Raw genomic sequence first — 27,976 nt, forward strand, 5'->3', positions numbered from 1 at the left:
GGGGAAGGGGGCGTGACTGGCGACGGGGAGTGAAGGACGCATGCGCGGCCATGGGGAGGAGGGAGAGGTGGCGAAAGCGCAGGCGCAGGAGCGGGGTCTGGGCGACCGGCCGTCCGTCGTCCCCTGAGGTGAAGCTTCAGCTCCGGCGGGAACGCGGGCGGGTGGCAGTTGGCGGGTGGCGGTTGGGCCGGCGGTTGGCGCCAAAAGTCACCGGGCGCGCGCGGCCGGAGACCCGGGACCGAGCGCGAGCGTGCACGCAGGGACAGAGTCCACCCACCCCCACACCACCACATCTTCAATGCTGGGAGCTGTCAGTGGATGTTTATACTTTGCTGGCCTTGTATTAAAGAAGAACAGACTTCTTTACAAATAGCTGCTGTGTAGTTAGTGGGGACCCCCCCCTCCCCCGTCATATGAGTTGGAGACTCATTGTGCAACTGCTTTTTTTTTGGGGGGGTGAAGAGAGGGTGAACCCTGCAGCAACTCTGCTCATCCCAGAAATGCATGATGATGCAGCAATTTTCCCCTTAAAACTTGGAATGAACTAACTGTTTGCAAACCTGAAGAAGTTGTCTCGACCAGAAACGTAGCCCATTCCTTCTCTCCCCAGATGATGATGATGATGTTGTTGTTGCCTGTCCTGCTGAGTTACTCCAGCATTCTGTGCGTCCACCTAACAGTTTGCAGATGGCTGCTTCTAATTAATGGATTCATTAGGATGATGTGTGTCATGACTTGGAGATTGTTGTGCAACTGATTGATGTACAAGATCATACGGGGAGGGGAGGGGATTGGGTGGGGTGAATTTATACTTTTACCCAGAGTAGGGAAAATCAAGAAACAGAAAACCTGGGTTTAAGTTGAGAGAGGAAAGATTTAACGGAACTGAGGGACATATTTTTCGCACAGAATGTGGTCAATTTACCTTGTACCTTGTGGTCATCGCTTCCGAAGAGTCCACCAGGGACTATACTGGAAGTGACCGTGTGGGTTTCTTCCGGGTGCTCCGGTTTTCTCCCACATCCTAAAGATGTGCTGGTTTGTAGGCCTCTGTCTAGCGGGGCCTGTGCCATCTGTGGGCCTGGATGGAGATCTTGAAGGTTGTGTAGGTGGACATGTCAACAGAGGATAGTGGTAAGGCATTCCAGAGGGAAATTGCTTCAGGGAAAATGACGATGTAAGGAGTAGATGTGTGTTGCTGAACTGCAAATTGCTTTGTGTGGTTTATTCTGGATCTTGTTGTTTTCTCTGACGTATATGTCAGTGTTGAGATCGATGTCCTGGTTGATGATCTTGTGAAGGGTAGCCAGTCTGGGCATCTGGCGTCTGGTTTCAAGGGCGTCCCAGTTTAATTCTGTGAGCATTTTGGTTACACTGGATTGTCGCCTGAAGTCGCCGTACAAAAACCGGGCATACACATACAAGAAACTGATCTTCATTGAACATTTTGAAGAACATTTTTATATTTTTTGGTACCGGGGTTCCAAGCAGCGGAGGCATACTCCAAGTGCAGTTGGACTATGGTTTGGTACAATTTTTTGTTGTTGACAGTTTTAGAACTGTGTATGGAATGAGAGCCAGAGGAGGTGGTTGAGGCAGGTACTATTGCAATGTTTAAAAGGCATTTGGACAGTTATGCGGATAGTAAAGATTTGGAGGGATATATGTGGGCTGGTGGAACTAGTGTAGATGGGGCATCTATGCTGGCGGTCAGCATGGGCAAATTTGGGCCGAAAGGCCTGTTTCCATGCTGCACAACTTTTATGCCTGATGGTTTTTGGTAACCTGCATTCATTTAAGAAATGTGGCTGTTAAAACTTGAAAGAACTGTCTGTTTGAAAATAACTGCTATGCAGTTAATAGATTGGGATGATGCGTATCATATGAGTTGGAAATGGATGTGCAACTTTGAGCAGATGGCTTTTGCAAATTAGCATTCATTTTGGAACTGGTCTGCATTTTTTACACATCAGAAATCCATCAGTGTTCTGTTAAAACTTGAAAGAACTAACTGTTTAGAAATTCCTGCTATTTCACAAGTGGATTGAGATGACATGCATCATGTGAGTTGGAAGTTTTTGTGTGACTGATATTTTTTGGATATCTGCATTCATTTAGGAACTTACCCTGAAATTGTTACACTTCTCAGCAATCCAGCTTGAATAAGGGGCCATTGTTTAGTTTAAGCTGAGAGACAACACCTGATTAGGGTGGCACAGCTGGTAGAGCCGCTGCCTCACATTGCAGAGACCTGGGTTTGATGCTGACCTCGGGTGCTGTCTGTGTAGAGTTTGCACTTTCGTCCTGTGACCGCGTGGGTTCCCTTCGGTTGCTCCGGTTTCCTCCCACATCCCAAAGATGTGCTGGTTTGTAGGCGTCTGTTAAATTTCCCCAAGTTTGGAGGGAGTGGATGAGAAAATGGAATAACATAGAACTAGTATGAAAGGGTGATCAATGGTCAGTGTGGACACGGTGGGCCGAAGGAACTGTTTCAATGCTAAATCTCTAAAATCAAACTTTGCCAGCGGAGGCATCAGCAAAGTTGATGCCTCACAATTCCACTGATCCCGGATCGATCCTGATCCAATTGCTGCCGGTGTAGAGTTTGCATATTCTCCCTGTGGCAATTTGGCTTTCCCCCTGGCAATCAGTCTGAGGAAGGGTCTTGACCCGAAACATCACCTATTCCTTCACTCCCGCTCCATAGATGCTGCCTCACCTGCTGAGTTTCTCCAGCGTTTATTGTCTACCTTCCTCCTGGCATTTCATTTTCCCCTCGAAGCCTGAAGCAGCATGGATTAGTTTGAAGTTGTAAACAGTCCCTACTGCGATTGGTGGAATCTGGGGCACTTTGAGGGGGTGGGAAGAAGTTGATGGTAATCTGGGGACAGTAAATTATAGAGAAATCTGGGGAATGGCGTTGCCTGAAGAAGGGTCCCGGTCCAAATCGTCACCTATCCATATCCTACAGAGACAGTCCTAGCCGTACAGCACGGAAACAACTTGGTCAACTTGTCCATGGTGACCAAGGTGTCCCATCTATGTTAGTCCCATTTGGCTCATCTCCCTCTAAACCTTTCCTGTCCATGCAGCTTGACCCGCTTAGTTATTTCAGAGCGCTGTGTATTTTGTTGTAAATCAGCATCTGCAGTTCCTCGTGTCTACATTGTAATTAATTTTTCTTTTTTTTTTCAGTTTACCAGCAGTCAGTTAAAATGATGCAGAAGTATTTCACCGAAGGACAGGTTTACACTGTTCCAATCATCCAGTCGGACTTGCGCCGTGAAGAAGCCATACACCAGATCAGCGATGCCCTTCAGTACCTCCAGAAAATCTCCAATGATATCTTCAATAGGTATGGGCCTTGGAAGTCTCTTTGGTAGATTTATGTTAAGCTACCATACTTGGCTTGTTGAACACAGGTTGGTGTGCTGAGATTGAGTAGGACTTTGTACAGTGTGAGTAGTGCATAACATAATCATTGCTTGAATTGTACCCAGTGCTGCTCATACAGGGGAGTTCAGTTTAGTTTCGAGATACAGCGTGGAAACAGGCCCATCGTCCCACCGAGTCCTCGCCATCCATCCATCACCCGTTCACACCTATTCTATGTTATCCCGCTTTCTCATCCACTAATTTACAGAGGCCTATCAACCTATAAACCCACATGTCTTTGGGATGTGGGAGGGAAACCGGAGCAACGGAGGAAACCCACGCAGTCACAGGGAGAACGTGCAAACTCCACACGGCAGTGAATCGTCACCTTTCCGTATTCTCCGGAGATGTTTCCTGACCCACTGAGTAACTCCTGCACTTTGTCTTTTTTTTTGTACATCAGCATCTGCAGTTCCTTGCTTCTCCTTTTTCTTATTTTCTTTTAGAATTGCATAATTTGCTTCATAGAAGATATTTGGACATAGATCCTAACTTTTTACGTGAAAGTTAAGGTTTTGATAATTTTCTTTTTGAATGATTGCAAGACTGATCAGCATTCCTCCCTGATCTAGAAAATTCAATGGAAGACTGCTGAAAGCTGAAAATAGAGTATGTAATCAAAAGAACCAAAACGGGATATGAGAACAGAGTTGCTGTCAAAGCTCATCACAGGCACACAGCAGAGGTTTCTGGAGATAACTTTCCTTCCAATATTACTTGAATGTGTTATAACAATGTTATCGCCTTTTTCCTTTTTACGTGACATTTCCCCACATTGTCTGCCGCTGCTCTTGTTATCTATACCAGGTCTGCAGTGTTTTTGAATCTGTTTTGGTATAGAGAATGAAAGAAGGTTATTTGATCTAGGTTTAGGAGTAAAGATTATGTGTAAAAGAAGAAACTGCAGATGCTGGTTTAATCCGAAGATAGGCACAAAAAGCAGAAGTAACTCAGCGGGACAGGCAGCCTCTCTGGAGAGAAGGAATGGGTCTGAAGAAAGGTCTCGACCCGAAACGTCACCCATTCCTTCTCTCCAGAGAGGCTGCCTGTACTGCTGAGTTACTCCAGCCTTTTGTGTCCATTTTAGGAGTAAAGATTGAGTGCTTTAAAAATAAAAAGTATTGAAAGGAAATCTGAGAATATGGACAACTCTAGAGGCAAAAATTTTAAAAATCTGTACTTTATGCTTTTTCTTTGATTATTAATAGTGAGTTTTTCCTCGAACAAGCCAGACAGTTTTTTTTCTTTGGAATGTAACACGACACTACTAAAAACTTAAATTGGGCTGTGGTGGAATGTAGTCATATTTTTTATCAATTGGCAATCTACGATTTAATTCAAACTCTGTAATTATGTAATTCTTACAAATGCAACACAGCAAAACCTGTTTCTAAATCGTAGGTAGTTAAAACATGTTTTGCCTTAACTGCACTCGATTAGGGTTATACTGATGTGCTGTCATTCTGTACTGTGGGGATTGGATTCTAGAACCATAGGACATTCATTGCCAGTGTCCAATGAAGAAGGAATAGATTTGGAAATCTTTGGTGCCAAATGTTACCAAAGACTTTTGAAAGTATCAGACAATCCTGTAAAACTTTCAGAACATTTTTGTGATGTGGTTGTTCCTTGCCAACCCCTAACTTTTCATAGAAACATAGAAAATAGGTGCAGGAGGAGGCCATTTGACCCTTCGAGCCTGCACCACCATTCATTGTGATCATGGCTGATCATCCACAAGCAGTAACCCATGCCTGCCTTCTCTCCACATCCCTTGAATCCGCTAGCTCCTCGAACTCTCTTTTAAATTCATCCAGTGATCCAATTTTTTTTCTTTTAAATTCTAATTTAAATTCATCATGATTCCAGTGATCCAATTTTTTGGAACACTGCAGTTCATCTGTAAATTGTGCTTCGATGGTGCATTGCAAGGCTTCAATCATTAATAATGAAGGAATTGCAATTCGTAGAGTACTTAAGTGTTGTGGTTTCTAAGTGTTCTGCTTCCCTTGAACTCTGAGGTGTTAGAATCATGGTTGAGGATGTGCTGTTAATTAAGCCTTGGAGATGCTGTTGTGCATTCTATACAAAATAGCACAAGTAGACCACTCGGCCCCTCCAGCCACCCCTACCATTCAGTATAACTGGTTGCTCTGTGCATACCTTGCCTGCTAGTGCCGGCCACCATATACCTCAATATTCTGATCTTTTTCAAAAATATATCAACTTTCTTTTTAAACACCCTCAACAATCATCTTTGGTCGAGAATTCCATCGATTCACCAGCCTCTGTGAGAAGTTGTTCTCTCACAAGTGGCAAACTCTCGACATTTTCTCTCAGGATCTTGAATGTTCCATTAAAATCGCGCCTCAATCTTCTAAACGTCAAAGAACATAGATCTAATTTCTTTAGCCATTCATAATTGGACAGCCCTCTTATCCCAATAATTAACTAAGTGAATCTCTTTTCAAACACTGCAATACTAATATATCCTTGCCAGAAGGGAACCAAAATTATGTACAACATGAAAAAAGTCAAAGTGCTAGAGTAAGTCAGCAGATCTGATAGCACCTCTGGAGAGCATGGATAGGTGATATATTAGATCGGACCCTTCTTCAGACTGCATGTGCTTCCAGTATTTAGTCTTTTTGTTTTTTGCATGTGCAGCTCCTTGTGTCTGTTATGTACAGTACTCCAGAGATGTAGTCTCAATTGAATAATTGTAACAATGCTTCTTTCCCAACTTCTTGACACCAATCCTTTTGCAATACAGACTGATTCACCATTTGCTGGACATGCCTTGCTAGTGTTTTAAAATTCTGCAGAAGAATACCTTGTGTTTCTGACCTAAATTCAACGTTATATGGAGTGGTGGGGTGTGAGAAGATTGCAATAGGTCAAACCAACCAATGTAGTTTATCTACCTTTTTAGCCCACTTTCTCAATACTGCTGAAGTGTTAACAATTAGTGCCTCTTCTAACCACTTGTACCTTCTAAACCTGTCTTCAGAATGACCGCAGAACTGAACCATTGTGAGAAACTGTTCTTAAAACGTGTTCTTCATCTATCGATTTGAATCCATTTAGCAGTCTTTACCATAATTACATACATCATAACTGAGTCATGGTAAGTACATTGTCACAATGGTGTTTCATCGTGTAAGTGAAAATGTTAATAACTGGATGTCTTGCAGGGTTTCCCAAAACGTGGAAAGTAATCAAACTCGTTTGAGGTCCATCAGTGACCGGATCAACCTGGCACAAGCCAAGATCACGAAAATCAAAGGCAGCAAGAAAGCCACTAAAGTAAGGCTGAGTACATGAATTTCCTTGTGCAACTGGGATTCTGGTTTGAGTTTCTTCATGGAAACAGGGCGTCATGAATTTGGAAATATTTATCTCTGACCCTCTTGTTGCACAATTTTAATTTGGATGTACTGCAATTTTCAGTGTAAACTGTGTGTGGGGGGGGGGGGATCTGTACTCGCAATCAAATTCAATTTGAGTTTCCCTTGATTTGATGTCTGCACACCCACTCAAGAATCTATTTACCTATCGTGAACCAGTAACAAGAGCTTCAGTTTGCTCTCAATTAATCCTGATTCCAGTCCGTTTTCTATTTTGATTATTTTTGCTCTGTCAAAATCTAAACCTACAAATTAATTTCCACATTATAACATCTTCTGACAGTGTACCATGGGAAGGGAGATAATATCTGGTTTTGACATCTCGTATCCTAATGAAGCTGGAATATTGCTCCCTTCAAAAAGTACAGATTCATAAGCATATTATATGAATTGTAAATCTACCACATGGAAGTTTATCTTGTTTATTTTGTGCATGCAATGTTCAACGGTCATAATTATTGTAAAGTGGAGTTACGGTGAGAGGGGGATTGTAACTGAGTTTAAGTTAGGGGTATGGGGTAACTCATTGAAACTTACTGAATAGTGAAAGGCCTGAATACAGTGGATGTGGAGAAGATGTTTCCACTAGTGGGAGAATCTAGGGTCAGCGAGCACAGCCTCAGAATAAAAGGATGTACCTTTAAAAAGGAGATGAGGAGGAATTACTTAAACCAGAGGGTGGTGAATCCGTGGAATTCAATGTTACAGACAGCTGTGGAGGCCAAGTAATTGTGTATTTTTAAAGCAGAGATTGACTGGTTCGTGATTAGTACGGGTGTCAAAGGTTATGGGGAGTAGGCAGGAGAATGGGGTGGGGTTGAGAAGGGAAAGATAGATCAGTCATGATAGAATGATGGAGTATTGTATGGCTGCATGGTAACTCAAATCTCACTGTACCAATTGGTGCGTGTCACAATAAATGTAACGAACTTGAGTAGACCCCATGGGCCGAATGGCCTAATTCTGCTCCTATAAATTTGTAAAATAGCAGCAAATTACTGTTAATAGCGATGCCAAGGTCACAACAATGAGTAAGAAATGGTTTTAGCTTATCTTTTCCTATTTTGTATATCTAAAGGCACTCTTACAATCTGTTTTTATGTTTCTCACCAGCCTTCTCTTGTACGCTTGTTTTTCCTTTCCTGTCGATGCACTGGTCTTATTTGCTTAATACTGAAACTTCTGCAATCTTCCGGCTTTGCCTTTTGACGGTTTCATAAACATTTTCCTTCGATCTCAGACTATCCTTAACTTCTCTTGATAGCCGTTTGAATTACTTTTCATGCTATTTTTTTAACCTGAGAGACGTATTAAACTTGAAAACAATTAGAAGTTCTTTGAAAGTTATCTTTGATACAGTCATGCCTTTAAATGTGGTTTTCCAATCTGCCATAGACAATGCGTGCAACATGATTGATTTATTTGGATTTAAGATCCTGGTCTCCCATTGAACTAAATCTCTTTGAATTTTTTTTGTGTAAATTTCTACTATTTTTCTTCTAATTTCTGATCAATGTTCCCTAAAGGTGTGCTAAGTACTGTATCATCAAGTTCTCACTGTATAACATTTGATCTAAGAATCTTCTCCCTCACTGGTTCCTCAAGATGCTGGGACGCGTACACTGAACAGTGTTACTGCAGCTTTGGGTTGCCCAGTCTATATATAAGATAAATCTTCCAGCATTTTATCTGCACCTCTCATTTGATGATTAATATATCCTGCATTACCATTCATGCTTGGAGAGCTATAGACCAATTCTACTCCTTGTTTCTCGTATGTTTCCACTACTGTCTCCACTTTATTTTCTGTTTTGTTTTTGTGTTTTTTTTTGTCTACTTCCTTCATCACAATCTTTAATTGCAAGGATAATCTGTCTCCTATACCATGTTGCCTATATTTTGTAGAAGCCCTGTCATTGATCCATGGGGCTTATGGGGAATTAGGGTGGAGTTGGTACAGAGGGATGTGGAGGCTTTGGAGAGGTGCAGAAGAGGTTTACCAGAATGCTCTCTGGATTAGTGGGTATTACCTATAAGGACAGGTTAGACAAACTCTGAGGAGTGTCAAGAGGCTGAGGGGAAACTTGACATAAATATTTAAAATTCTATTGAGGCAGTGCAGTATGGGTTCACGGTGCTGGCTTGAAGGGCCAAATGGCCTACTCCTGCACCTATTGTTAATCCCTGGGATGGTGGGACTGTCATATGAGGAAAGATTGGAAAGACTGGGCTTGTATTCACTGGAATTTAGAAGGATGAGAGGAGAATCGCACAGAAACGTATATAATTATAAAAGGACTGGTCAAGCTAGATCCAGGAAAAAAATTCCCAATGATGGGAGAGTCCAGAACCAGCACCACAGTCTAAGAATAAAGGGGAGGCTATTTAAAATTGAAATGAGAACAAACTTTTTCACTCAGAGGTGTGAATTTGTGGAATTCTCTACCACAGAAGGCAGTAGAGGCCAATTCACTGGATGAATTTATAAGAGAGTTAGATAGAGCTCTAGGGGCTAGCAGAATCAAGGGATATGGGGAGAATGCAGGCACGGGTTATTGATTGTGGACGATCAGCCATGATCACAATGGATGGCGGTGCTGGCTCGAAGGGCCAAATGGCCTCCTGCACCTATTTTCTATGTTTCTATGATGAGAGGCGTAGATAAGTTGGAATGTCAGAACCATTTTTGCCTTTGGGTTAAGGTTATGGGGTCTATTTAAATAGGTCTGTGGGGCAAGTTTTATATTTACACAGGAGTTGGCACCTAAAACGCACAACCACAGGTGGAGGCAGACACAATAGTGGTATTTAAGAAGCTTTTAGATCGGCATGTGGACATAGACGGATATGGATCATGTGCAGACAGATTTAATTAGTTTAGGCATCAAATACAATGTGGGATGAAGGACATGTTCCTGTGCTGTACTGCTCTATATTACTATGTCACCTTTTTTGTGGAATTGACAAAGTGCTGTTGTTTTGCTAATGCCAACTCAAAGTGTAATTTGCCTTTTACAGGTGTTTTCCAGTGCAAAGTACCCTGCACCTGACAGGCTTCAAGACTACGTTTCAATTTTCACTGGTGCAGATGGCTCCACTTTGCAGAAACGTCCACGCTACAAGATTCACAGCAAGCTGAAGCCTCTGGATGAGAAAGCAGCACAGGTATCGGTCGTTCAGAAACTCCTCCTTTCTGAAAATGCACCTGAATTACCCACTTAAACAGTCTTCCAGAGACTTTGTAGTCTCTCGGCAGTATTTCCAATAATGAGTCACCAAGAATGGGTAAAACAGAAAGTCCTGGAGTAAGCAAGCAGGACAGTCGGAAGGCATCTCCGGAGGACATGGATAGGTGACGTTTTGGGTCGGGATCCTTCAGACTCACTTCACTTATACCTAATCTATACTCTTCCAGTATAATGTTGGTTGCAACATTATGCTGTACCTCATGAATTAAATTTGGACATTCTCTTGCTCTGGGTGCACAAAATTCTCCAATTCTCAAAACAAAAACATTTTTTTGTTCAATGGCACTATGTTGTCACATGTAGCTAGGTGCAGTGAAATTCCTATTTTGCACTGTTTCAGTAAAAATCACACTACACATAGACACAATCATACTCTAATCCAAGACCATAAGAATAGTAGAAACCACTGAGACAGTAAATGAACTACCACGTTTCTGGTGCCATTTTGTGTGTTTCAAGTCCAAAGTTGTTAAAAATGTTGAGTCTTAACTTGGCCATAAAGTCTTTTAGTCCATTTAGAACGGAGACGACGAGGAAACACTTTTTCACACAGAGTTGTGAGTCTGTGGAATTCTCTGCCTCAGAGGACGGTGGAGGTAGGTTCGCTGGATGCTCTCAAGAGAGAGCTAGATAGGGCTCTTAAAAATAGCAGAGTCAGGGGATATGGGGAGAAGGCAGGAACGGGGTACTGACTGGGGATGATCAGCCATGATCACATTGAATGGCGGTGCTGGTTTGAAGGGCCAAATGGCCTACTCCTGCACCTATTGTCTATTGTCCTAGCGGCAGCACTGGCTCAGAATTGCAGGGGTCGGCCTGGCCGGGTAATGTTGATGTCCTTCACTGCTGCAGGCCGCATCTAATCTGTACTCGGCCTCTTGGAGTGGTGCTCGATCTAATGTAGCCCCAGACTACTGCAGGACTTCCAGCAGCAACTCCACCGACACCTCGACCCGGATACATTGACACGATAACGTGCCGTCCCCTCACCTCCCGCCACTCCGCTTCATGCCCTAGGCTCCTCCCCCAGCCGACCTTGGAATCCCCAGAACATTTGGGCGATTTTTTATTTTTTTTAGCAAGATTGTATTTGTTTACATGTTAAAAGGGGAGGATTGACTTTTTTCAGATGCTTGTCAGAATAATGACTTGCAGTTACTCCGTTGTTGACATCACATGAACGCTTTTTGCTGCCAGCCCCTGAAATACCCTGGGTTATTGGGAACTTCTAGCTACCACAACTTGCTCATGAATTGTGTGTTTAATTAATTATAAAGTAAACAAACTATGAGACACCGATTCTGTTTACTCCTCCAGTTCTGTGCCTTTTTTAAGCTACCTTGATGATCCACTATGTGTTGTATGAATTAGAAGTGTTTTCCATATTAAAAATTAATGTGAATGAACTTAAAAAGTCATGTCCCTCTGCTTCAGAGTACTGTGCATTTCTGCTTAATACAGTGCACATATTAATCTCTTAAAGCAGTAGATTATTTATTTACAATGCAAAGTGAATCGGACCAGAAAACTAATAGAGCAATGAATAATTCAATGTTAAATTTTGTAGCGATGGGGAATGGGGAGGAGAATGCCTCTGGTGGATTGTTCTTACATAGACCTGGTCCAGTTTTGATAGACCAAATGGCCATCTTCCATGCTGTGACAATCTTATGATTGTCATTCAAGCCTGACAAAGTAGTCTTTGTGTAGGAAAGAACTGCAGATGCTGGTTTAAATCGAAGGCAGACACAAAATGCTGGAGTAACTCAGTGGGACGGGCAGCATCTCTGGAGAAAAGGAACGGGTGACATTTCAGGTCGAGACCCTTCTTCAGACTGATGCAACGTAGTCTTTGCAGTGCAATATCTTTTCCCCTTCACTGCACGCCCTCTGGGGTTGTTTGGGGTGAGAGAAGCTGGGACAGGTATGGAAATGGTATGGTCACCCCACTTCACCAATGCAAGATTGGGGATGGGGGAGGAATCAAAAATGGAAAACCAGAGAGAGAATTTAAGCACCTGGGGCTGTCCCAACATCCCACATTCACAGGAACCGAGGACTGACCAGAAAAATGCCCAGAAATCTGGTCCGTTGTAGAAAATGAATCCGATTAACCATAATAGCCTAGCTGAGGTCTGCGCCTTGAAAGGAAAATCTAGGTGGTTTAGTATCCTTGTGCTTAAGCCTGCTCTTTCAGCCAGGGTCCACATTGTTCTTTTTAGTTTAGAGCCACAGCGCGGAAACAGGCCCTTCGGCCCATCAGGTCCACGCCGACCAGCGATCTCCGCACATTAAAGCTATCTTGCACACACTGGGGACAATTTTTACATTTAACAAGCTAATTAACCTACTTTGGAGTGTGGGAGGAAACCGAAGATCTCAGAGAGAACCCACTCGGGTCATGGGGAGAAGGTACAAACTCCGTACATTCTGTAGCATGTATCTGCAATCCAACATTTTAGCAGCTATGTCAAAAGGGCACTGCATGAGATTGATCATGTGTGCTGATGACTGGTCATACATCCTTGTGTTCCACAGAGGAAAACACACAACCCACACTTCCATTATGTACTGTGCACACTGTAACGTACTGAGCTTAAAACCAAAGTACATAGGAAACAATATCTAGAATTACATTTTTAATTGCATTTCATTTCTGATTTATTTTACTCAGTATCACAAAAGTAACCCAGTTAGTTCATAGACATCCTTTGGAAAAAATAATCATGCCATCTTCTGTATTATATTTAACTCTGGTCTTGTTCATGAAATAAATACTATTTTAAACATTCTTGAGAGATTGCAGGTATTTCTTGCAATATGTGAGGAACACCCTTCAGTAGTTTTTGTTTCTGAAGCTCTCGTATGTTATAGAAGTACAATAAAATGTATTATTATAGGTAACAAATAGTATTGTTGCTCTATCTTTCCTCTGTGAACAGCAGTTCCAACACTACACATTCAATGTTGTTTTTCTCTTGCCCGTAGTTCTTGTCGTTAGCCATCATGTAACCTATAGGGATGGTGCTGAAGGACTTCCATCGTTGTACAACATTTTAAACAGGGATGAAGGAACAACCCAAATGATCACAGCTTGCTTTACCTTCAGTGGTGACCAAAATATTGGACTCAACTCTGACGGACAGTGCAATGGATAGGATAGATTTGTTTGGACAGTTATGTCTGTCTAAATTGGATGTCTTTTTGAGGATTTAACAAGGAGTGCCAGTGAAGAAGTGCATTTGAGGCAAATCTGTCTGTTCTAGCAAGGATTTTGATGATGTTCCGCATGGGAAACTGCTAAAAAGATAAATATACCTGTGATTGAAGGCATCTGCCAGAAATAATTAGCAAGTAATTTTATGAAGGGAAGACTATTACCATTAGTTTTCACAATCAGTCTGAAGAAGGGTCTCGATCTGAAACATCACCCATTCCTTCTCTCCCGAGATGTTGCCTGTCCCGCTGAGTTACTCCAGCATTTTGTGTCTACCTAGCGTTTCACAAAGGTTGGTTCTTTGCCCCATTAAAATTGTATGTTTGGGACGCATTAAGTTTGCAAAAATTATAAGTAAGAAAGTTTTTAAGGACATGGATTATTTGGTCAACAGAGGCAAATGGAATTTGGTCCAATGAGGTGCAAGGGGCATCACTGGGGAGATGCAGGAGAGAAAGCAATATGCATTGATGAAAGGGTCCGTGTGGAGGAATAGACAGAGCTTGCACAGTGTATCTACCAGGTTGCTGGGCAGGTGGAAAAGGTGGCTGAACAGACTGTTGGAATTTTCCTTATTAACCAAAGAGGATATCACAACAGGGAAATTATGATAGAATTGTATACAACATTAGTCAGGCCACAGTTTGAGTCGTATGCTGATTGCCAGTCACCATGTTACAGGAATGATGCAATTGTACTGAAGAAGAAAAGAGGGGCTTTTGGGATGTCAGAACCGGAACATTACATGTATGACAAAAAATTGGATTGGTTACAGTTGTTTCCATTGGAATAGGGTATGCTGAGGGCAAAATGAATTGAGTTGTATAAAAAAAAACACAGAGTCTAATTGAATAACTAGGGATGATTATTTCCCCTGAGCAGTGAGTTCAAAACCCATGCAGTAGAGATTTAAAAATAATTGTTAGCTGGGGAAATGAATAAAAGTGTTTGTACCCAGCGAGAAAGGTTGGAGTCTGGAACTCAGTTTTAAAAAGGTGGTAGAGACAGAAATCTGTCTCTTGCATCATTTAAAAACAGTGAGTATTAGAAGAGACTTGACAGGAGAGGTATGGATCAAGTGGTGGAAGGCAGGATGGGAGCTCTTTATCAACCAGCCTGTGTACAGTGTGCAGAATGATAAGCCCTCTGTATCATAAGCCTTCTGTGATTCAATTATTGATCGCTGGCATGGTCTTTGCATCAATATTATGTCACTGAGATAGTTGGTTCAATACTATCACTACTATCAGCAACAAATGATTAAAAGATTGTATTAAGAATAAATTAAAGATTAAGCTAGCCAGAAATAATAAAGACATATAGTAAGAGTTTCTATTAAAAGAAAACAACATTATCAAAGTGAGGATTGGTCTTGTACAAAATGTGTCTGGGGAATTAATAATGGAAAGCAAGGAGAAAAGAGATGAATTAAACAAACATTTTCCATCAATCTTCACTACACAGGATACAAATAACATCTCAGAAGTAATTGTAAATTGAGAATTGGGAGGGAGGGAGAAATTGGGAAAATAAGTCAAGTTGGCAGAGGTACTGAACAGTTTGTTGGAGCTGTTGGCTGACGTCTGCCTACCTTCTGATGAACGATATCTTAGTGTCTTAAAGGTGGCAGGTGAGATAACTAAGCGCTGATTTTAATTTTCAAAACTTCTTAAGATTCAGAGAACAGAAGGAAAGTGAGCATGTGTGAGGCACCTGGCTCCCTGAACCTGCATGGACATTTGTCAACGATCATGGCTGATATTCTACCTCGGTACTTTTGTCCAGAACTGTCACCGTAAATCCCTTAGAGTTCTGGATTTTAAAGATTCTATCAAACTGTTTCAAGGGCATAAAATTCCAAACATCTGCCTCCCTCAGTCTTAATCTTTGAGATTCTCGACCTTTTATAAGTAGATTAGAAGCAAAAGGGTAGCTGGGGGGGGGGGGGGGGGGGGGGGGGGGGGGGGGGGGGGGGGGGGGTCTGTCCCTTTAATGCGATCTGTGTGTGGAACTGAGCAGAATCCTAAAGCTAAGGGGGTGGACAAAATATAACCTGGAATTGCTGGATTTGATGCTGAACGGAGGTCCTCCGGGTTAAAGGGGCATGCACGATGAATGTCTTGTGTGGGGAATGTTTGATCGCCTGACTGTACTACCTGAACTCAACCACAAAGTGTGGCCATTCTCCCTTTCGAGTCCTGCTCTCAAATCGGAGATCTGTCCAATGAACACCCAAATGATTGCATCAAGAGGTGTTTGTAGTTCGGGTCAAGACTTACTGAATGAACTAATTGAGCTATTTTCCATAGGAGAAAGTAAAGCTTTATCATGTGTGTTTGAAAACGACGTCGCGGGAAGACAATGAGATGGAAGAAGGGTTGGGAAGACTTCCACGAAATATCAATTCCATCAGTTCTCTTCTGCTATTCAACACAACTGAGAACCCGTACGTATCACTGAATCACTTAGTTATTTTAATTGGTGCAGTTATTGTCCGTGCTTGCACATGTCAGTAAGGTGGGCTTGTTAGTCATGCTATTGATACAAGATGGGAGTCACAGGTGACAATTAATTATTAACATCTTGGGTCTGAAGAAGGGTCCCACTTGTCCATATCCTCCAGAGATGCCACCCTGACCCGCTGAGTTACTCCAGCACCTTGTGTTTTGTTTATTGGTAAACCAGCATCAGCAGTTCCTTGTGCCTAACAACTATGGGATTCTTTTAAAGAATGACAGCTGGCAACATATTAAAAAAAATACTTATGTTTATTGCTGGTTTTATGTATGATAATACCTCGTGTTTGAATATAATGATACATTTAAACAAAAACCATCTTAGAAATAGACACAAAGTGCTGGAGCAACTCAGCGGGAGAGGCAGCATCTCTAGAGAAAATGAATATGTAAAGTTTCTGATCAGGGCCCATCTTAGAAGTATGTAATCTTGTTAATTTTCCTGGTGGATCAAAGTGCTAGGTAAATGTACCTGGAAAAAAAAATTGGAAAACTTAAATAAAGCAGTAGTCTCTAAATTTTGTCTGCACAAAGGCAGTCGCAGACCGTTTCCATAAATGTAAACTTGGAAGTTTACACATTCAGGGAAAAATTATAGATGACTGATTTGAAGGTATTTAATCTTGCAAATACTTTTTGAAGGTAGACAAAAATGCTGGAGAAACTCAGCGGGTGAGGCAGCATCTGTAGAGTGAAGGAAATGGGCGACGTTTTGGGTCGAGACCCTCCTTCAGACTGAGTCTGAAGAAGGGTCTGGACCAGAAACGTCGCCTATTTCCTTCGCTCCATAGATGCTGCCTCACCCGCTGAGTTTCTCCAGCATTTTTGTCCACCTTCGATTTTCCAGCATCTGCAGTACCTTCTTAAACTTTTTGAAATTCCTGTCGAACAGCTGCGTTTCTAAAACTTAATTCCTGTCTGTCTTATCGATAAAACAAATTTTATATGGATGTTCATTCCAGAGATATATGACAATAGTGTGAAATGTATTCACATTTTCAATTCTAATGGAAATAGAACTATTATTGTACTGCCTGGAGAAGATACAGATTATTTACAGGTTGATTTAGGCGCTTGAACATAGTGGGTGCCTGCATGCATTTTTCATTGAGCACAAACTATTTGTAAGAGCCCGGTGATAACTGGCACTCTTTTGTATATTTCACTATGAGATGCCTTTGGGAATGGAAATGCTGCACCCGCTCCAATGGAGATTAAACTTTTATGGCTAAGGTATCTAAGGTATAAGTTATGAAATGTGAAGATTACTCCCACAGAATATAGAAAAGGAAATATTTAGTTGACGTGCAGCTTATGTTTGGGTATGCGGTTTTGTTATTTTATTCTCTCTGGAAGATGAGCCTAAAATATTAAACTACATAGTACAGAATGTACAGAACTGCCCTGTGCATTGAGATAGAGCATGATCGTGGGATCCAAGTCCATAGCTCCTTGAAAGTGGCAACACAGGAAGATGGAGTGGTATAGAAGGCATCTAATATGCCTTCTTTCATTAGTCGGGGCTTTGAGTATAAGTCAGAAAGTCATGATGCAGCTTTATAGGGCTTTGGCTAGGCTGCATTTGGAGTATTGTGTGCAGTTCTGGTCATCCCTTTACAGGAATGATGAAGCTTTGGAAAGGGTGCAAAGGAGGTTTATCAGAACGCTGCCTGGATTACAGGGTATTAGCAACACAGAGAGGTTGGACTGACTGGGATTGTTTTCTCAGGTGGTTGCAGGAAGATCTAATAAAAGTATATAAAGTTATGAGGCACAAATAGAATAGACAGTCGGAACCTTTCTCCCAGTATGGGGGGGAAAATCAAATACTAGAAGTCATATTCGGTATTATTTTTCTGATACGTTGGATCTCCGCTCGGGCAGTGCGCCTGAAATGTTGTTGTATGTATTTACAATGACAATGAAGTCTGTACTATTCTATTCATAGCCTTAAGGTGAGTGAGGCAAAGTTTAAACGAGATGTGCAGGGCAAGATTTTATTTTTACACACGGATGGTGGTGAGTGCCTGGAACAAGCTGCCAGGGCTGATGGTGGAGGCAGATACAATGATGGCATCCAAGATACATTTGGATAGAAACATAGAAAATAGGTGCAGGAGTAGGCCATTCGGCCCTTCGAGCCTGCACCGCCATTCAATATGATAATGGCTGATCATCCAACTCAGTATCCTGTACCTGCCTTCTTTCCATACCCCCTGATCCCTTTAGCCACAAGGGTCACATCTAACTCCCTCTTAAATATAGCCAATGAACCGGCCTCAACCACCCACTGTGGCAGAGAATTCCACAGATTCATCACTCTGTGTGTGAAAAATGTTTTTCTCATCTCGGTCCTAAAACACTTCACCCTTATCCTTAAACTATGACCCCTTGTTCTGGACTTCCCCAACATCGGGAACAATCTTCCCGCATCTAGCCTGTCCAACCCCTTAAGAATTTTGTAAGTTTCTATAAGACCCCCCCCCTCAATTATTGGATATGTAGGGATATAGATTATGTGCAGGCAGGTAAGAGTTGGTCTTGGCAACATGTCCAGCACAGACATTGTGGACCGAAGGGCCTTCCTGTGCTCCAGTTCTATACTCTATACTGTTGTTCTTCTTTCTGCAGCTACAAGAAATATGTTCTATTGGATCCATTAGCTGGTGCTGTGACCAAAACTCACACTGCACTTGAGACGGAGAAAGAGGAGAAACCGTTTGATGCACCACTCTCTATCACCAAGAGAGAACAGCTTGAACGACGGGTAAATGTGGAGAATCTCTAGAGTCGGGAGTGTTTAATTGTTGTGTGCACCGAGACCGGCATCATTAAATTCTTACTTGCAGCAGCATAATGTTCTTGTAAACACAATACACATATAATAAACAAAAGATCAATAATTTAGAAACCATTTTCCATAAATTAATGTCTGATCACTTGAAATGAAAGAAACTCATGAGTGTTCACTGGGCTACATTACATGCTGTGCCACAATAATACTTGTGTATAATGAGGAATGTTTATGCTATATTAATGGGCTCAGCTTTGTGTTATTACATTATATCTACCTCACACTGGTCACTTTCCATAAACTGCTTCACTGAGTGGGGGAAGAAAGGGAGATGTCTATACTTATTAATGTATAATTGACTACATTAGCTGAACAAAAGGGAATGATAATCTAGTTAATTTCACCCAGTCTGTCTGTGATGGCAAATTGTAAGAGTTCTGTTCATAATTAAATAGTCATTCATACATGTTTTTTGCTGCAAATATATTTTCATTACCCACACATCATTTCTTAGACTGGTTCTGAGAAGTTTGGTTTGGTTCTATCACCTTTGCATTGGCCATCTGATTTTAGGACTTGCTTCCTTCTGCTTGTGATGTGTTCGTGAGGGGTCCAGTTACTTGTATAGAGAAAAAGTACTAAAACCTCATCTTTTGTGTTTGTGCCTGGGACTAGGCTCTTTAGTTTTAGTGGCCCAACATGAGATTTACATCATCCATTCCTTCTCTCCAGAGATGCTGTCTGTCCTGCTGAGTTACTCCAGCTTTTTGTGTTTAAATGAGGAAGGAAATCAAGAGTTAAGTCAAGAGTGTTTTATTGTCATATGTCCCAGATAGGACAATGAAATTATTGCTTCCTCCAGCACAATAGAATATGTAAACATAATACATAACGGGAGAAAGAAAGTTCAGTGTGTGTGTGTGTGTGTATATACACATGCACACATAATAAATAAACAAATATAGTGCAATAATAATAATGTTTAAGAAAGAACTACAGATGCTGGAAAAATCAAAGGTAGACAAAAATGCTGGAGAAACTCAGTGGGTGAGGCAGCATCTATGATTGAAGGAATGGGTGACGTTTCGGGTCGAGACCCTTCTTCAGACTGATGTGGAGGTGGGGGGGCGGGAAGAAGAAAGGAAGAGGCTGAGACACTAGGCTGTGGGAGAGCTGGGAAAGGCAGGGGAAGGAGGGAGAAGGTAGTTCCGAGCTTATTTGTTGCCGTGTTAAATGGGCTGATGGCTGTAGGGATGCAGTAATGCCCAATTCCTACATGAATGAAAACCTATTGGTGAAGTAGTTCATGGGAGATGACCGACCGGTGTGAGGTCAAATATAATGTAATATGAGCCCATTAATATAGCATGCATATCCCTCATTATATGCGAGTATTATTGTGGTACTGTGTGTTACGTGAATTGGTGTATTATTGTCATGTGTTCAGCGGCACAATGGGAAGCTTTTGTTTGCATGCTGATTAAATCAGATCATACCATACACGAGACTAATCATGTCACACACAAATGCAATAGTTGGAGGAAAGGGAAAAATCCCCAAGAGCAGAGATGTATGGTGCAGCTGTTAAACTAAGCAGGCAGAACGTTCTCTCCATTTTGCTGCAAGGTTATTTTGTTCAGCTGCATCTCTTGGGCTTCTGAATATGATTTCTGTTTTGTTTCAGACAATAGAGAATTATTTCTACGTTCCAGACCTGGGTCAGGTGCCAGAGATAGATGTGCCGTCCTACCTGCCCGACCTACCTGGCATAGCCGATGACCTCATGTACAGTGCTGATCTAGGTCCTGGTATCGCACCCTCTGTACCAGGAAGCAATATGCCTGAACTGCCCAGTTTCAACATCGAACCTGTCTACACAAATGGCCCAGGTAACGCAATGTGGCTGTGGGATTGATGAAATTACTTACATTATTGGGGAGTATGGAACAAGCTGCCAGAGGTGGTAGTTGAGGCAGGTACGATAACAGTATTTAAAAGACCCTTGGACAGGTACATGGATAGGAAAGGTTTGGAGGGATATGGGCCAAACGGGGGCAGATGGGGCTGGTGTGGGTGGGGCACCTTAGTTGGCATGGGCTAGTTGGGCCGAATGGCCTTTTCCCGTGCTGTATGCCTAGCAATAAATTCAATAAATGAATGACTGGAATATTAATGCAAACATTTAATTTAAAAAAAATGTGTGGTGTGGAAAGACGGGCTATAGAAGTTCATAGTTGAGGAGTGTTGTGTGGTGTTGAGCCTGATGGTTGTTGGGAAGAAGCTGTTCCTCTACCTGATGATCACATTATCTTCTCCCCAATTACATGAGACTAATACCGTGTGTGTCACCTGGACATTTGTGGTCTCCACTGTGTCACAGACGGTCCATTTGCTCTTTCCGTCCCCACCCCATAGAACAAGCGCACTTGCCTAGTTCTGATCAAAAGTGGCTGACTTGAACCGTTAGCTCAGTTTTCCTTTCCACATCACCAGCCTGAGTATCTCCTGCGTTTTCTTTCAGTGTGGTTTCTCTTGCAGTTGAATGTTTCTTCCTGGTGCACGGATTATGACATGGTTCTATGGCGGTTAATCAAAGTCCAATCAAAGTTTGTTTCTCATTTCAGATCAGCAGAGCACTCATCTCCCGCTGCCATCTGTAGAACTGCCCCCGCCTGAACTACTGACGCCAACGAGTGCTCCTCCTCCACCCCCGCCGCCCCCACCACCTCCACCTCCAGCCGAGTCCACCAGCAGTCAACCGCCAGGTTTGTAAACACTCGCTGGTCTGGGATAGAGTCCATGAATTACTCTCTCCCCTGTCACTAGGATTAAGGATGGCAACAAACATATCCATCTCATAGATCAGTGTTGCCATCCGCAGGAATGTTGTGGGACTGCAACATACAGCAAATGCAGAGGGAATACAGCCCAGAAAAGTGTAAGTGTTTAAGAAGGAACTGCAGATGCTGGAAATCCTTCTTCAGTCTGAAGAATTGGTAGAGCAAAGGGGAAGATACAGAGTGCAGAATATGGTTCTCAGCATTGTAGCGCATCAGTTCCATAGTTAAAATGTTAATTCATCAGTGTCTTTGAAGGTTGTTATCTTCAGAACACATTATGGAGTTAAGAAGGGTCTGAAGAAGGGTTTCAGCCTGAAATGTGGCCTATTTCCTTCGCTCCATAGATGCTGCTGCACCCGCTGACTTTCTCCAGCACTTTTGTCTACCCCTGAAAAGTATGTGTAATTCGAGATGTACGCTTTGATTTGTAATTCTTTTACATTGCCTGTTGTCTTCAGTTAATTAATTTATAACAACAGAATTGCCCCAAGTGCAATATTTTTTTAATTGATTATAGTTTTCAAGCTCGGTTTATTGTCACATGTACCAGTTAAGGTGCAGTAACATTTGAGTTACAATACAGCCATACCAAGCGAAAAACCACAAAACACACAACCATATAAGTTAACATAAACATCCACCACAGTGGGTTCCCCATTCCTCGCTGTGATGGAAGGCAATAAAGTTCAATCTTCTTCCTCTTTGTTCTACCGCGGTCAAACCGTCCGCAGTTGGGGCAATCAAAGCCCCCGCAGCCGACGATCGAAGCCCTGTCGGGGTGATCGAAACTCCTGCGTTGGGGCGATTGAAACTCTCCGTGGCATGGAGCTCCCAAGTCGGCCTCTTCTTACCAGAGACCGCAGGCTCCACAGGCCCCGACCGCAGCTGGAGCTTTGACCCCCGGCAAAGGGATCACAAGTTCCGAGATGTTAAAGTCCCGCGGAATCCCGCGGCTTGGAACGCCCGTCGGTCTCCAGGAAAGGCCGACAACTCCACGATGTTAGGCCGCAGTGCAGACGGAGATACAATACGAAAAAAAATCGCAACTCTGTCGAGGTAAGAGATTGGGGAAAAAAAAGTTCCCCCCCCCCACACATAAAACAAATCAAGGAACACAAAAACATTATTTTGAACACATACTAAAAATAACAAAAAGAAGAAAGGATAGACAAACATATAGCGTTGATTAACCAATTCTGACTGCATTCATAATGAAGGGTCACGACCCGAAACGTCCCCTATTTCCTTTGCTCTATAGACGCTGCCTCACCCGCTGAGTTTCTCCAGCATTTTTGTCTACCTTTGATAGTTCCAACATCTGCAGTTCTTTCTTAAACACAAAGTCTAAAGTACAGTCAGACAGCATCAATGGAAAGCGAAACAGTTGTCATTTTAAATTGAATACATTCATGGGACGTCTTTGACCTGAGATGTGACTGTTCCTCTCTTTCCTCAGATGCTGCCTGATTTGTTAAGTGTTTTTAGCATTCTGTTATTCCAGATTTCCAACATCTACAATTTGTTTTGAGTACATTTTATACATCTTCGCTGATTTTCTATTTGATTGAAGATCTTTCTTGAACCTTTCCCAAAAGTTCAGTCTCGTCTCAAAAATAATCTTCTTCCAAACGTGTCTTGACTCTGACTGTGAAGAGCATTTATTGATTTCTCTGATTTCTTTCTTGTCAGACGGTATTGCTCAGGGGGCACCTCGGGAGGTAGTGAAGCCCTCGAACGGAAGAGCCAATCTGCTGGAGTCCATCCGGCAGGCGGGAGGGATTGGGAAAGCCAAGCTGCGCAATGCCAAATCCATTAAAATGGAGAAGAAGAAACAGAAAGAACAGGAACAAGGTATTTCCCCCTATATCCCTCTCTCTGTCCTTACATCTCACTCCTCTTCTCTCCTTATCTTTATGAGTAGGAATCTTCTTCTTGCGAATGAAACATAAACCAAAGGAATAGTTAGATCTCAAGCCGGGTGTTGAGCAGCCAGGTTGTTGTCTCTGCGTCAATGTCTGCCAGGCCCTGACGGAGCTCCATTTGGTGGGTGATAGAGATGACATGGTTGGCTGTCTGTTGGTCTGCTCCGCATTGTGTAAGAATGGTTTCGAGGGATATGGGCCAGACGTGTGGAGATGGGACTAGTGTAAGCTGAGCCAAAGGGCTAGTTTCCGTGCCATATGACTCTATACACCCTTTTCATCTCTAACATTCTTCACTAACTCCATCCATCTGCCAATCCACCTAACATTGGCCAGGCTTTGTCCTGCCCCCACCTTTATTTTAACAGGGTCCTGAAATGACATCTCCCAAACGCCATTCCCTCCACAGATGCTACCTGACCTGCTGAGTTCCACCAGCACTTCCTGTTTTAATCATTGTTGTATATTTCAGGCATGACACTGGTTTATGAAACTATTTGTTATACTTTATGTTTAATATTTCGAGGGGCTGGTTGTAAAAAAAAGCAGCTTTAAATTACATTTTGTTTGTTTGGTGGGGGGGAATATTACCTTTTCCTTCAAATTTGAGACCTGAACTGTTGTCAATGCCTAGTGATCGTTTTCATCAGTGAACGTAAAATACTTCATCGGTTGCAGACACGTGGAACTTTTGATGCTGATGGTTGCAGAGAAATGATGTTATAATTGAGCATTAGAACGGAGAAAACATTGACTGGTGTAGCTTCTCCCCACCCCCTTCACTCCGTTTGATAATGCATGTCTGGGAACAACAATGGAGTGCACAGCCCCCCACCCCCTTCACTCCGTTTGATAATGCATGTCTGGAAACAACAATGGAGTGCACAAATGAATGGGATTAAAGTTGTCATAACATCCCCAGGGCCAGTTCCCATTTACTTAAGGACTTATTGGATGCATAATAATCTTTCAAAACTCCTTAGATGGAACAGGTTGAGGATTGGCGGGTAGCAAACGTAACTCTCCAACCCCATTTAGCTCCTAACATCGGTAGGTGTTGCTAAAGTCAGTTAATCAAGCAGGATGGTGAAATCATTGGACAAAGTCAGCATGGGGAAAGGTAAAAATAGAATTTTTCGAGGATGGATTGGGGCATAGGGGAGAACCATTTTGGAGATGATCATACTGAATGGTGGTGCTGGGGGTTCAGTATTGATGTGGGTACAGAACGGCTGGCAAAAGGGCCGAATTGCCTACTCCTGCACCTATTTTTGTACGTTTCTATATTGAATTGAGTTTATTTGTCATTCAATGTCGTTGCCATCCAGTCATAGCTGCAATAGTGGAAATAGTAGTTTTCTTGCTTGGTGGGTTTTGAGTGGTGGTGGGAGAGACAATGGCCATTTTGCTGGATGTCCTCTTGTGTTCTAGGTGGGACAAGGGAAGGAGCCGGCAATCTGATGTCTGATCTCTTCAACAAGCTCGCAATGAGGAGAAAAGGTACAGTGCGTTGTGGACACGGCTCTACCAGTGGTGATTTTAGCGACAATTAATGTCAATACTTGAATACATCACTTTAATGCTAGACACAAACTGTATAAAAAATGTATGAATGCAGAGCTTCCTCTGCTATGTTTTATTACTTTTAACAATTCAACAGCTGTATCCTGAAGACTTTTATTCAAACCGGTTACCATTTAATGCCAATCTGTGGAGGGTTTATGCTTCAACCCCTAGTCACCCATATGTTATAAGTCTTTGTTACACAATAAGATGTCCATAACTATTGGTAAGGCAGACACAGTTGCACGGGAACAATTTCACTTTGTTACACACTTCCCCCTTTACCATTGTTTACCTGTTCTGCTCAACACCACACCCCGCTATCAACCTCTGCTCCTGTTGTGCACAATGGTTCAGCTGGTATAGCTGCTGGCTCACAACGCCAGAGACCTGGGTTTGATCCTGTGCTGTTTGTGTGGAGTTTGCAGGTTCTACCTGTGACCGCATGCGTTTCCACCCACATCCCAAAGACGTGCGGGTTTGTAGGTTAATTGGCCTCTTTAAATTGTCCCCTAGTGTGTAAAGAGTGAATGAGAAAGTGGGATAACAAACTAGTGTGAACGGGTGATCGATGGTCAGTGTGGACTTGGTGGGCAGAAGGGCCTGTTTCCATGCTTGATTTGGGGTAGATGTGCTCAATGTTGATACTTTATTCACAACTCTACCTTGAACTACTCACCATGTTGATACATAATTAACAGATTCAAACTTGTATGTCTGATTTAATGCAGGTATTTCGGGTAAAGGTCCTCAACACAGTGAAGGTGGTGGTGGTGGTGACGGGACAGGGGAGGTTCCTGCCACAGGTGGTGCCTTTGCACGAATGTCTGACGTGATCCCACCCCTCCCACCTCCGCACCAACAGACTGCTGAAGATGACGAAGACTGGGATGCATGAGGCCGTCTGACTGACTTGGCAAAGATGTCCGCATTAAACCTCTGCTTCCCGCATAACCTTCAACTTCAGTTATTTGTGTCTTATCAATCCTGGCTCGAGCATTGGAATTCCTGTCCTTCGAGGAGCAGTAATTGCCTAACCGCCTCCTCCACTGCCAGCGAGACCAGGCACACATGGACAAACAGCACCTCATATAGGGTCTCTACCCCAAGCATCACCGATTCCTTCTCTCCAGCGATGCTGTCTATCCCGATGAGTTACTCCAGCAAGTTATCTAACCTCGTATTCCACTAGGACACCTTGGAGCCCAATAGTATAAACATTGAATTTGACAATTTGACGTAGTACCAGCGCAGGTACATTTCTCCCACCATTTCTCATCACCCCGTTCCCCTTCTCTGTATGCTCATCAACCATTTCCCATTTTGTCCCTCCACCCACACCCCGAGCTCTGCCTATACATTTCACTCCTCATCTGACACCCTTTTGGCTTCTTTTCACCTCTAGCCTTGATCGCTTACTCCACCCACCTGCTAATCATTGCCCTCCGATAGTCCTTGCTTTCCCTCTCTATCCCCTCCCCTTCCCAGTCTCCCACTGTCTTACTGCCTCCGATTCCCCTGACATCAGTCTGAAACGTCACCCGTTCCTTCTCTCCAGAGATGCTGCCTGACCCGCTGAGTTACTCCGGCGTTTTGTGTCTATCTTCCACCTATCACTTAACAGGGTTTAAGAAGGAACTGCAGATGCTGGAGAATCGAAGGTTACACAAAAAAGCTGGAGAAACTCAGCGGGTGCAGCAGCATCTATGGAGCGAAGGAAATAGGCAACGTTTCGGGGCCGAAACCCTTCCGGGTTTCGGCCCGAAACGTTGCCTATTTCCTTCGCTCCATAGATGCTGCTGCACCCGCTGAGTTTCTCCTATCACTTAACAGGCTTTGACTCACCCCACCTCTTTCCCAGCTTCCCCCCCCCCCCCTCCCATTAGTGTTCCAAACCAAAATGTCACGTGTCCATTCCCCCAAGCACTTTTTTAACTCATGATTTCTGCATCTGCAGTGTCGTGTCTCCACTTTTCTTTAATATTGCATCTGTGATTCAGATGTGGACACAAATCAGGCTTTTTACCCTGCTGGCTGGAGTTTGCTTTGTGGAGGAACATAACCACCTAAATATACACGTTAAGAAGAGAATTTCCATCCCAGACTTAAATGATATCAAGTGGTCTTGCCTGCTGCACAGGTTGAACAGCAGGGACATTAAAATTGATTCTAAAATCATTCTTCATTTGTTTTAAGCAAAATTTGCATAGGTTACATTTCATCCTTTAATAAAATAGCTTTTAGGTTTGAGATCCTTGCAACATCCAGCATTCACCTCCATCTTTAGACTACAAATGTTTTCTCAATGTTTAAGAAAGAACTGTAGATGCTGGAAAAATCATAGGTAGACGCAAATGCTGGAGATACTCAGCGGGTGAGGCAGCATCTATGGAGAGAAGGAATAGGTGACGTTTTGGGTCAAGACCCTTCCCTTCGGAGAGAGAACTTATTCAAAGTAGACATACCTTGAGGAAAGTTTGCCATGGATAGACCACATTTTTAAGAGGAACTGCAGATGCTGGAAAAACTCAGCAGGTGAGGCAGCATCTATGGAGCAAAGGAAGATGCTGCCTCACCTGCTGAGTTTCTCCAGCATTTTTGTCTACCTTTCATGTTTTCTCAATGGTAATTGATTTCCAGGCTCTGCCAAAAACCACTTTGTTGTCAGATAGCAGATGAGGCAACTGTGTTCTACAATTCAGCATTGCACTGAACTGAAGGAATGGATTATACCATACATAATCCCAGAATAAAATAGGAATGAGTTTTATGAAAATTATACTAAAATGTGTAATTCAAGTTTAAATCGATTAACTGTTGTTTAGAATAGCAGTAAAACTTAATTGGTGTCAAGTTTGAAATATAAATGAAGGTCACCAATGGTCTTAATTATTTGATCTATGTAAAAGTTTCAAGTTGCTATCAATCATGTAACATTTGAATTAGAATGTCATGAACGATGCACAATCTCATGTTTTTGAGGATTGGGTTGTGATTTATTGCAAAGTCTTTAAATAAACAGGATAGCTTCAAA

At 42.6% G+C, this 27,976-nt stretch overlaps 1 protein-coding gene across 2 annotated transcripts; it reads left to right on the top strand.

Annotated features, from left to right (window-relative positions):
* Positions 1 to 27,976, top strand: wash1 (WAS protein family homolog 1). 2 transcript variants are annotated; one of them, XM_055650062.1, is made up of 11 exons: positions 1 to 128; positions 3,196 to 3,355; positions 6,630 to 6,741; positions 9,861 to 10,007; positions 15,617 to 15,753; positions 18,455 to 18,590; positions 20,302 to 20,506; positions 21,242 to 21,382; positions 23,147 to 23,308; positions 24,811 to 24,879; positions 25,674 to 27,976. In XM_055650062.1, the coding sequence occupies exons 2-11, from the start codon at positions 3,216 to 3,218 to the stop codon at positions 25,838 to 25,840; spliced, it is 1,416 nt and encodes a 471-aa protein (XP_055506037.1). In that variant the 5' UTR covers positions 1 to 128; positions 3,196 to 3,215; the 3' UTR covers positions 25,841 to 27,976. The 2 variants fall into 2 exon arrangements, with proteins under 2 accessions (XP_055506037.1, XP_055506036.1); XM_055650061.1 differs by lacking the exon at positions 1 to 128 and adding an exon at positions 481 to 663.

The sequence above is a fragment of the Leucoraja erinacea genome, chromosome 19, assembly GCF_028641065.1.
Source record: "Leucoraja erinacea ecotype New England chromosome 19, Leri_hhj_1, whole genome shotgun sequence".
In the NCBI taxonomy this organism is placed as follows: Eukaryota; Metazoa; Chordata; class Chondrichthyes; order Rajiformes; family Rajidae; genus Leucoraja; species Leucoraja erinaceus.